Source organism: Helicoverpa zea, chromosome 21 (assembly GCF_022581195.2).
Source record: "Helicoverpa zea isolate HzStark_Cry1AcR chromosome 21, ilHelZeax1.1, whole genome shotgun sequence".
Classification (NCBI taxonomy): Eukaryota; Metazoa; Arthropoda; class Insecta; order Lepidoptera; family Noctuidae; genus Helicoverpa; species Helicoverpa zea.
Window position 1 is genome coordinate 5,042,045 of NC_061472.1, and position 11,282 is coordinate 5,053,326.

Here is an 11,282-nt window from a genome sequence, read left to right on the forward strand (position 1 = left end):
CTCTGGGTGTTTTTTTGGCCATCTCCTTTAACATCCATTAATATACAATCAGGCTCGCGTCTAAACGAATTGGTAGGGATTGCTTAAAGCCCATTTACACAGTTATATGCCCAGTTCCAAATTTATTTAGAGTCAGCCCAATATGTTTTAAAACAAATCTGATACCATATTTAGTTGATCGTCTTTTAAACAAATTGGACTAAAAAGCCAGGGTATTCAAAAGTGTTTTTTTTTGTGCAGAGCATAAGTGATGATAAGTTTTGACAATTTGACAATGAGCGCCAATTTAGACGTCAATGTCAAATTTTGGCGCGAATACTTGCCACCCCACCCGCCTGTGCCACCCGCTGTCTGTGTCGGCAACGTCGTTTTCGTTTATTCAGTGATCAATCTTTACATTTTGCAGTTTTGCTTTGCAGTGGAGGATAAATCTCCGAATCTCAAAATTTCACGTTTTATTCAACGGATTCTATTAACCTTAACTAAAATGTCGTCTGCTGTGGGAACCGAATTGAAATTTACACGCCTCAGTGAAAACGCATTTCCGCCGATGAAAGGTTCGGAAAAAGCCGCAGGATTCGATCTGAAAAGGTAGCTATAATGAAAACTGAGTATTTAAATTGATATTTTTATGGTTCCTTTATGAATAACGTCTCTTTTGTTTCTAGTGCATATGACTACGTGGTGCCAGCTCGCGGCAAGGAACTCGTGAAGACAGATCTGCAGATTGAATTGCCGACTGGTTGCTACGGCAGAGTGGCTCCGCGATCAGGCCTGGCTCTTAAAAACTTCATTGACGTTGGAGGTATGTCTGGTTGCCATTTAGTACCTTCCATGTGCTTAATTTGCGTATACATAGATCTTTGTATCTTTTACATACTCTAACAGGGATTTAGGCAAACAAAATAAACACAGTTAATGCAAATTATTATACATTTTGTCATTATGTAGTTGAAGTTCAACAAATGGAAGACAACCCACTGACCGATAATTCATTAACAACAGGATATGATGATTATCATCTCTAGTCAGCTAGGTATAATGAATATTAAATGTTTTGTGGTTGACACCTATAACAAGTTGTAGAGTAACTGAAGTATTTTCCATACTGCTTGTTCATTTTGGCAAACAAATTTCAAAAAGACTTTGTTTAGATTTTGGTTTTAAAGTACTAACATACATGGAGTACTACATTACCAATAGACCTATTTTCTCTATCTGTTACATAGCCAGTCATATTCATACAGGCATATCTGACCATCAGATAGGCAAACGGATTGTAGGCAAATCTGTATCTACTTTGGTTTTGCTCAGCAGGCCTTTCAGTCACGTTGTTGGTAACAGTTTGCAGGTTAAAAATAGGCCTACAATCTTGTTTAGTGGGATTATTAGACTTGGACTTAGTTGGCCTTACTACAAAAACTTTAACCCCTGTTTTACACTTGTCTAAAAAAATTTTGGCTGCAAAATGAACCATATGTCAACGTCATAATTTGACATTTTTTTAGACACGTCTTAAACTGACGTTTAAAAGTTTTTGTGGTAAGACGGAGTGAGTTGTACCCATAGAACTTCTATTAGTTACTAGATTTCCTACGAGTTTGTTTATAACCTTCTTCCTTCTATACAAGGTCAAACTACAATAATGCATATAATGCATATTTTCCTACAAATTGAACATTTTTTTTCAGCTGGTGTTATTGATGAAGATTACAGAGGAAATGTCGGTGTTGTTATCTTCAACCATTCTGATTCAGACTTTGAAATCAAGAAAGGCGATAGGATTGCCCAATTGATCTGTGAAAGAATCTACTACCCTGTACTCAAAGAGGTTACAAATCTCTCAGAAACCAAAAGGGCAGAGGGTGGTTTTGGATCAACAGGCAAATAATGCATTACATTTTTGAAAACATTAAGTTTATTAATAACAGTTATACATAGAATTAAAATGTGATAAAATAAGGAATGTCAACTAACAGACTATCTGTTCCTAAGAGTTAAGTTTGTACTTTTAAGCTAGTTATTGCTTTAAGAATTTTAAGACTTATTGGTTTTACATGCCCCAGTATACTAATCACTTATTACATAGTTTCTGTTACGTTAAGTGGCTCGAAATATAGAATAAGACAAATGATCTTGCACTTCAGTTTTAATTTTTCAGGGAAATAGATTTAAGCATATCATTTTGTAAACATCCAATAAAGTTCTTGTAATATTAAACATAAATGTTAATTATTTTATTTTGAAACAATTAAAAATTCCTTTAGAACTTAACAAATTCTGGTTATTAGCTACATTTTTGGGCTCATATAGTCTTAGTTACCTATAAGTAATTTAGTGTGTTAAATGAAGAGCATAGTTATTTTACATTAAGAGATTATATTTACAAAGTGAACCCTTTATTCCCACAAAATATGTATAAAAATACAGAATATTACTATACTCGACTACTCATCAAAAAAGCCTATGGCTTATGTTCTTCAAAATTATCTAATACACTGTCAAATAACATTTTTTCATAGGACAAAGTCACATTACTTGGTGTTACTATTTCTTTGTTTCTCTTGAGGAAAGGTTTTAAAAAACTTTTAATTTTATTATCATTGTTAACACCAAAATCCATTTCTGCCTTGTCCACTTGCTTTTCAAGTAAATCAACATTGTTTTGAAGCTTGTGGATAACTTGGATTAAAACAGTAATTTTTTTAGACAGTGCTGTAATTTCACTGCGGTATTTGCTGATATCCTCTGCAACAGCTGAGCAACAATCACTGTTCTTTAGTTTAACCATCTGAAGCACACTTGTTAGTTCCTCAAGTCTTGTCAACATGTTATCAACAACATCTTGCACTGTTTGAAAACCATTTAACACATCCAACTTTAAATACGCAGAGTAATCCTTTGCCAGCTCGTCCAACATTTTGTTATTACTCCGAAGAACTTTTTCCTTCGAAATCTGGATACAAATATTCGATGACACTTGCCACCTTATCTACGAAATCTGACACAAGTTTAGATAACCCTCGAAAAGAAGATGGACACCAACGTAAAACTTTTAAAAACAACTCCATATTATTGGCACTTAGGTATCAGAAAAGTTGATATGTTTCTTGGAGCACTGTAAAATGTACATTATAGCGACGTATTGAGAAATAGGTAAATACTTTGCCTTGAATTTCCCACCTCTCATCTTGGTATTCGCAATAACAACCCTGACATCATTTCAAGTTGTACCATCCCTCCCAAAGTGTCTCATTATTAATTCAAAATATTATATTGACCTTTAAAATGTTTTAATTGTTGTAAATTTAGCATTTAGAACTTTAAGAGGTAAAAATACTTTAAGTAAGTGAATTTAAAAATACAAAAACGAGTTATGTATAATGGCTGATTTACATTGAGTCAGTAACTGACGTCAGTCCACTGACAAGTCAGTGCTGACCCGGCACTGCCATCGTGTAAATTGATTTGAAGTCAGTACAGTACTACTGACGAAACACTGACACTACACTGACTTCGTGTAAATAGCACGCGTCAGTTTTCGGCGCCTACACTGACGTCAGTTACTGACTCAATGTAAATCAGCCTTAAAAGCTAGAGATATAATGGTTGGCCCACACCTACATGTAGCATGATTCATATTTTTATGGAATGCAATCAACGCTTATAAAATCAGCGCTTTAATTCAAAATTATGACTGACCAATCCTTTCACTTAAATGTTCGATAAAATTTCGCGAGTATGAATTAAGAACTCTATTCGAAAGGCGGAATACGAATTGTCTCCATTTTTCAGACATACCTTTAGTCTAACTACAGAAAACACATTCTAAACATTTTAACAAAAATGTATAAAGAATTCGATAATCATTTATTTTATATAATTAACATCATTCATAAATAAACTAATGTGATCAATATCCAGTTTTGTTTGATTTTTTACTTTTATTTACAACTCTATAAAAAGTTCTAAACTATGAATGAATCTGTTAATCTTTTTTTATCTGTATAACGTAGAGTGATTTTGGTTGGTTTTGGTTCGTTCTGTTCTTCAACAGTGGATTGAAAAATTATTTATCAGAATGCTTCCGTCGACAGGGTATTTTAAGGGATACAACTGTCCTTTTTATGATAATGGTTTATGTGAAAGACCTTATTGCCATTTTCGGCATGTTAAAAAAGAATCTCAGGGTACTTCAAGTGATGGAATCGAAAGTGGAGCGATATTACAAAAGCTAGTGTCGGCAGCGGTGCAAAAGGTTCTTCAACAGAAAGAGACCTCGGCAACAACGACCACAAGTCAGCCAGAGAGTAGTACAGCTGGTGCAGTGCTAGGTGTAGCCAAAGCAACATATAACCCCACGCCAATATCCGAGTTAAATAAGATTAATAATCCTGACATAGAAGAAACTACTGAAGATGTTGTTGAACAAAGAAAAAGACACATACCAGTTCCATATACACCGAGGAAACCTGCAGGCCTTCCTATACAAAGACCCATTGAAACAAATGGTTCCTCTAAACCTTTTATTTACATTCCTCCCCCAGTGAAATATACTCCAGGAAGCACTGAGAACGTGCAGTGTGATAAATATACGCCGACAGGATCGACTGTATCCACTGAAAAATATTTACCAGGTTCTGAGACAGAATTACAAGAATATAATCCTAATGAAGGCTCTAATAACTCTAGTAAGCGTAATTATGTTCCTTCTGACAAAAACACGAGTAAGAAGAAAATACTAGAATATAAACCAGCCAAAGTAAGCACTAAGAGTGAAATTCCGACAGTTACCTATCAACCAACACCTAGGTCACTTGCACCTTGTTTTTCCAGTGATGAGGAAGAACCCGACACTAAAAAAATAAAAATGTCTTCTGACCTTAATGGATTAGATGATCTGGGGCCAGAATTTGATATCTTAGATCAAATATTACATGAGGAAAAGTCTGACCAAGATAAAGTAAGAAAAAATAGCTTGAGTAGTGACACAAAGAAGACTAATGTTAAGAATGATATTGATAATAACCAAGAAAGTAAAAAGTCAGTTGAAAAAAGAAGTTCAGAGAAAAACCAATCAGATAAAAATCATAATAGTAGTAAGTCACATCACAAAAGCTCCTCCGATAAAAAAGATAAACAAAAATCTGAAGAGAAAAGTAAAAAAGAAGACAAACTAAAAGATTCTGAACGCAAATCAAGACATAAAAGTTCAAGCAAAGATAAAGAAAAGGAGAGAAAAGATAAACATTCATCAGACAAAAAACACCATTCCAGTTCTAAAAGTTCAGATAGTAGTAGTTCAAAACATAGTTCTTCTAAAAAGCATGACACCAAGAAACATAGCTCTAATTCTAAACATAAGTCTAAAACAAAAGATAAGAGTGACCATAAGTCCAGCAGAAGCTCTAAAGAATCCAAGAGTGAACACAAGAGTAGCAAGCATAATGACAGTAATAACATGTCTGATAATGATGATTTCAATGCTGGGGAGGAACTACTTGATGAGGAGTTTGATATGGAGTCTGATGAAGAGGCCATAGCATTAGAATGTAAAAAAATATTTGATGAATATGTTCCCATAGAAAAGCCTAAAATTATAGAAGATACACCTAAGATAGAGGACATAAATGAAGAAGAAACTATCATAGGAAAGAAGAGAATATCTAGAGCACCAGATAAAGCTATAAAAGTGACACCCAAACCACCTGTCAAACCAGATTTTAAAGTCAGCGCAGCTCAAGCCATGGCACAGAGATTAGCTAAGGTTCGAGAATTTCATAGTGCAAAAAATTCAAGTATCTCTTCAAATAGTGAAAATTCACAAACTAAAAGCAATTACACACCCCCAGCTACTGGAAACACCAAAATCCGCATTGCTCATGTGCCATATGCTTCCACTTTATTAAATGCTAAGAAAGTTATACCACCCAGTCCAATGGCTAGAACTGAGCCATCAACTAGTTGTACTATCACTCAAACTGTTAAAAAAGGAGTTCAAAGAGTTGCTCATGTACCAAATGAAAAGTTCATTGACAGACCGGGAGTTTTAGAACCTCTTGGATCTAAAATTGCTGCAAATATAAGATCCACATATTTAAACATGATGATAGATGAATGTTTAAAACTGTATCTTTCAGCACATGATGCTTACGCTAGAGCTCAGCATGAGGAACTAACCACTAGTAAAAAATGTTCAACTGTACAAATCTATAAGAATTCTGCAGTATTAGCAGTTAGTCGCTTAAGGAAAGAATTGCAAGAATGCAAAGGTGTAAAGAAATCTGCATCAGATTGCTTAACATTACAAAAAATGCCTGGATCTACTCCTGGTAAACCAGCAGGCTCATGGAGCATAGAAAGCAAGAATAGAAAAAATGCAGACACTTCAAAGGAGTTCATAGGTGCAAAGTTGTATAATAATATAGTAAAGTGGGTTTTGACTGAAGAACAACTAAAACAAAATGGTTTTCCCAGGCCTCATGAGAGTGGGCAAAAGGGTAGGGCGATAATTTATGGCCAAAATAAACAGAAACCACCAAAGGGCTTCTTTAGAACTTGTTGTAGATGTAAGAAAGATTATATGGTGGATAAGCATGGTTTCCCAGCATCTAAGGAGGAATGTATTTACCATCCTAATAATAAATACAGGGTTCGAGGTGAAGCCAGATATCAATGTTGCAGCCAAGATGGTACATCTGATGGATGTTGCATAGCTCCCAGTCATGTTTATGAATATGTTGATTTTGAGAATTTGAAAGGCTTTGTCAAGACCCTACCTCCAGAAACTGCCATGGATGATTATGGTATTTATGCTTTAGATTGTGAAATGTGTTATACCACCCATGGTTTAGATTTGACCAGAGTTACAGTGATCAATTCTGAGTGTAAAGTTATTTATGAGACACTTATTAGACCATTACATCCTATTATAGATTATAACACTAGGTATTCTGGAATAACTGAAGACCAAATGGTTGGAGTCACTACTACATTATTGGACGTCCAAGCCACACTACTCACAATGTTCAATAGTAAAACCATATTGATAGGTCACAGTTTAGAATCAGATTTTAAAGTACTTAAATTAATTCACGATACTGTGATTGATACCAGTGTTTTGTACCCACATAAAATGGGGCCTCCATATAAGCGAGCTCTACGAAACTTGTCATCTGAATATTTGAAAAAGATAATACAAAATTCAGTTGATGGACATGACAGTGCTGAAGATGCCACTGTCTGTATGGAGTTAATACATTATAAATTAAAAGAAGACCTTAAAACAAGATGATTAATAATTTGTGAACTAGAGCTTTGTTCTTATATTATTAAATTTATTTATATTGAATAATAATTTAATTAAAAGCAGTTCTGCTTTCTATAAATGATGGGAAAAAATCCCAGTTGAAATCTTGCAGTAAATGTAGTTTATTGCTGTTATTTATAAATATAACATACCTATCATTAAAAAAGGTTGTTGGAATTAATTTGATGTTATTGCAATAACGGTAATAGTATATTAAGATATACTTTTGTAAGAATTCACATTTCATATAAACTATTTTTTCTTAGCTAATTAGTTTTATTTAAAGTGCCTACTTATACATGTACATGAAAGGGACTTGGCATACTGACAACTATGCAGTTGAGTTTCTAGAAAAAAGTTGGCGTATCCATCTACTATCGGGAGATGCAATGAATTGTAGAATACCCCATTGGTTCAGTGCTGACTAGCACAACTGTGGTGCATGGGGTGTCAGGTTTAATTCTGGAAAAGCACAGCAGACTGGACTCTGGTGTACTCCAAACGATGGACTTCCTAATCTGCGTCTTTTCTATGAGAGTAGGGAGAGTCCAACAGTGTCTGCACAGTTGTCCACAAGCTGTCTCACGCGGTTTCGCGGGGAAACTCAGAAAAACATAACTTACATAGCCCATGTTTACCGCAGTGTAGCTTCCTAACAGTGAAACAATTATTCAATTCGGTTCAGGATCTTTCAATTAGTATAAATAATGATTTTGAACCCTCTTTTAATGAATCTACAGTAATTAATTACAAACTGTAGGGCCAATAATATTAGTCAATCGTTAAAATAAAGGGAAACGTTATTTAAAAAAAAAATACGATTTGTAAAACCGAAAATAATATTTTACTAGAAGACGAAATATTACACATATTTAAATGTCCTTTAAACACAAGACATTTCAAACATTCAGCTTTATTAGAAAACAAGAAAACTGCTACACAATTCAAAAATATCCATTGGGACGCTTATGATAATACAAATGAGACTCGACCTAATTTTGTGCAGCAGAAATATAATTATGTCAATATAATATAAACCACTGGAGTCAATAGATAATAATTTTGAAAATTAATAATAAACTTGTACTATTTTAGGTAAACACTTGATAATACCACTAAGGTGTTTAATTAACAATTATTATAATCAGCAAATAATTATAATTTCTACTTTACATTAATGTATAGGTACATAGTTCATCAATAATAAAATACAAGTATTCCAAAACTGAAATCTAGGACAAAGCAGCACTAAATTAGAAAGAAAATGTTAAAGTTATTGTGTATGCTAAGAGTTACAAAATTGTTTAAGTAGTTCTCAAGAAATTGCTTCTCAATCTACCAGAGTCTAGAAAAGACAAGCAAAGCTTTTTGTAAGTTTTCATTGTGTGCAAGCATTATGCCTGATAGAAGTTCATACATTTGAACTAAATGTTTCAAAAGTTCTATTGAAACATCTTGATTTATCAATATAACAACCTCATTCCATTTAAGGCTTTATAGGAAGTCATGAAATGGTGAGACAAAAGGGCTCTAAAGTTTATCTATGAAAATAAGAATTTCACACATGAGATGATAATATATTTGAAACTAATGCTGACACTAATCTTAAAGTTATTGGTAGTAAGCTTTAATATTGTCAGTGATAGTTGAATTTTATGAGTTATTTTTATTTATATTACCTGTTGACTCGAATTTTGGTTTTCCTATGAATTAATAAAATTAGTTTACCAAAACCCAACTTATAATTTATCTGGTATACTTTGCAGTATAACTTGGTTTATGTATGTAATTATAATTTACATGGATGTCCCAATGAAATTTATAAGGAGGTATTGGCCGGTGTGTACGGCAGCGCAGGTATTGAGTACACCACATGGAACTGAGATCCTGGCTGACCCCTGCTAGTCAATAAATGATTGTTCTACACATGCTTTCACCCGTTTTTCGTATTCCCGCCGGTTCTCCTTATAAAGCTGTGCTGCCATGGAGTTTGCAGGTGAATTGGGGTTAGGGTCGCTTAGTAATGACTGAAACATGACAAACAACATTTTTATTAGGTTTGCATCATTGTTTGATATAACACAAGTTTTATCAACTTGGAATATTTAAACAGTTCTCTACAGATTACTTTTTAAAACAATCAAGGTAGCTCTTAGTAGATTCTAATAAGAATCAAGATTACAACTTTAAGGAATGTCTTTTGTTTGGAAAAGTACATATAGCACAATTATCAATTGATATCCATAATCTTTGACAATGAGAAATAACTCATTCCTTAAGGTTGATTTTCTTCCTCCTGGTCAAGGTAATCAAGAATCTCTTGATATAATGCAGTATCAATAAGTAGTATATTTACCTGTATAGAAGTTAATATAGCTGATACATCATATGTTGGGCTCCATCTGTTTTGCAGAATGTCTAAGCATATTCCTCCATCTGCATATACATTGGGGTGAAACATTTTAGACACAAACCGAACTGTGGGAGGTTTGTTTGGGTATTCTTCTGTGAACTCTATTGTTAGCTTGAATGTTCCATCTTCAAATGGAGTGTCATGGGGGCCGAATATCACAGCATTCCAGATCATGATATTGTTGTCAGTGGGAGCTCCTGACACCCCTGTAGGTGGGTCCTCTTGTAAGCTGTGGACAAATTCATTCAAATAATTTCCTTCATCTTTTACAAGGGAGGATAATTGTCTTCTGTAAAAAATTTACATACAATGCATTTATTGTAATTTGTATAACATTATTTAGGCACATAACTCATGTCAATGTTTATGTAGAAGTCTGTTTTTACAATGATAATAGGGACAATAGCATTAATTTATCTGATGACTAATGAATAAAAAATATTATTAACTGTAAATTACAGACAAAGCTCTTCTGTTCTCATGGAAAACTCTACAACACAATCAAGGTCATGAGATCACTTATTGGGTTTCTTGTAAAAACCTTACAGGTTCTATCATACTAGGCCAACCGAAGCGTTTTATATAGACGATATTTTTTTCTCGCGATCTAATCAAATATATTTGGATAACCTAAATAATGACTATATACCCACAAACGACGTATAGACATCGAGTGACGTAGCTATGTCTACTTATAGCGTATCCTACTCTCGTTATTCGACACAAAGAGCACCACCATTTTACAGCTTTACTGTTTACAATGGAATTCGAAATATAGAACGGAATAGAAATCAATTAGAATGACTATGATGTAATTTGATGAATCAGCACTACACTTTCGCACAAAGAAAATTCTATTGTAAACAGTAACAAGGATACATAAAATCAATTGTTAATAACAAATGCTATGGAAATCGCTGAAAATACTCAGATACCAACCGTTTGAAATCTCTCATCAGGCGTCTTCTAGCTGGAGTTGACATTTTGGTATCAAGCACTAGTTAAGCCACTAATTTGTTAAAGTTCCGGTTTAGTCAGATGTCTTTTTTTTATGAAACTTTCATATGACAAAAATTCGTAAACTATTTATGTAGGTTTCGCTTGTACACAAAAGATTCCGTTTTTGTCGTTGTGTAGAAATTTCTGTCGTCACGGCCAGCGAGATGGTTGTCAGATGACCATGAATATAGCAATTAGAAACCCTGCAAGTGGTCAATACACAGATGTCAAATATTTATTTCTGAATTGTGTATAACTTCACACCGGTTGATATTCTCGATATACTAGTAAATTAGGGGGTTGGTAGACGTTCAATAAAACTATGCAGTATTACCGTAAAAATATTGTGTAATTAATTTGTTAGTTTTAAAATCATTGCGCAATCTCCAATATTAATCTAAGTCGAATTAGATTAAGTTATTTGAAAGGGCAAAGTAACTCTGTGAATAAATAAATAAAAAGTCTGATGTGATAAATAAATAAAATATTTTTATATCAACAGCCAGTTCAATCAAACGAACGCAGCCGCAATAGTGCTGACTTATTAATAGGCGGAAATGA

General features: G+C 33.8%; 3 protein-coding genes across 3 annotated transcripts; 2 read left to right on the forward strand and 1 right to left on the reverse strand.

Moving 5' to 3' along the window:
- Window positions 1–318: 318 nt before the first annotated feature.
- LOC124640846 (deoxyuridine 5'-triphosphate nucleotidohydrolase) lies at window positions 319–2,226 on the forward strand. Its single transcript, XM_047178782.1, has 3 exons — window positions 319–591; window positions 669–805; window positions 1,692–2,226. The coding sequence occupies exons 1-3, from the start codon at window positions 488–490 to the stop codon at window positions 1,889–1,891; spliced, it is 441 nt and encodes a 146-aa protein (XP_047034738.1). The 5' UTR covers window positions 319–487; the 3' UTR covers window positions 1,892–2,226.
- Window positions 2,227–3,985: 1,759 nt separating this feature from the next.
- Window positions 3,986–7,574, forward strand: LOC124640674 (RNA exonuclease 1 homolog). The gene has a single exon (XM_047178555.1). It carries the CDS (start codon window positions 4,082–4,084, stop codon window positions 7,292–7,294), a length of 3,213 nt encoding a protein of 1,070 aa, XP_047034511.1. The 5' UTR covers window positions 3,986–4,081; the 3' UTR covers window positions 7,295–7,574.
- A 556-nt stretch (window positions 7,575–8,130) lies between these two features.
- Window positions 8,131–10,922, reverse strand: LOC124640675 (ubiquitin-conjugating enzyme E2-17 kDa). Its single transcript, XM_047178556.1, has 3 exons — window positions 10,662–10,922; window positions 9,666–9,951; window positions 8,131–9,336 (listed from the first exon to the last, which is right to left on the reverse strand). Exons 1-3 carry the CDS (start codon window positions 10,703–10,705, stop codon window positions 9,211–9,213), a joined length of 456 nt encoding a protein of 151 aa, XP_047034512.1. The 5' UTR covers window positions 10,706–10,922; the 3' UTR covers window positions 8,131–9,210.
- Window positions 10,923–11,282: the final 360 nt, after the last annotated feature.

What these genes read in the sequence shown, in the direction of transcription:
- LOC124640674 (XM_047178555.1), top strand. Translation starts at nt 4,082, where the DNA reads ATGCTTCCGTCGACAGGGTATTTTAAGGGATACAACTGTCCTTTTTAT.
- LOC124640846 (XM_047178782.1), top strand. Translation starts at nt 488, where the DNA reads ATGTCGTCTGCTGTGGGAACCGAATTGAAATTTACACGCCTCAGTGAA. An exon ending in GCAGGATTCGATCTGAAAAG is followed by an intron (nt 592 to 668) that starts GTAGCTATAATG and finishes TTTTGTTTCTAG; the next exon opens with TGCATATGACTACGTGGTGC. An exon ending in AAACTTCATTGACGTTGGAG is followed by an intron (nt 806 to 1,691) that starts GTATGTCTGGTT and finishes ATTTTTTTTCAG; the next exon opens with CTGGTGTTATTGATGAAGAT.
- LOC124640675 (XM_047178556.1), bottom strand. Translation starts at nt 10,705, where the DNA reads ATGTCAACTCCAGCTAGAAGACGCCTGATGAGAGATTTCAAACG. An exon ending in CTGATGAGAGATTTCAAACG is followed by an intron (nt 9,952 to 10,661) that starts GTTGGTATCTGA and finishes ATTTGTCCACAG; the next exon opens with CTTACAAGAGGACCCACCTA. An exon ending in CTATATTAACTTCTATACAG is followed by an intron (nt 9,337 to 9,665) that starts GTAAATATACTA and finishes GTCATGTTTCAG; the next exon opens with TCATTACTAAGCGACCCTAA.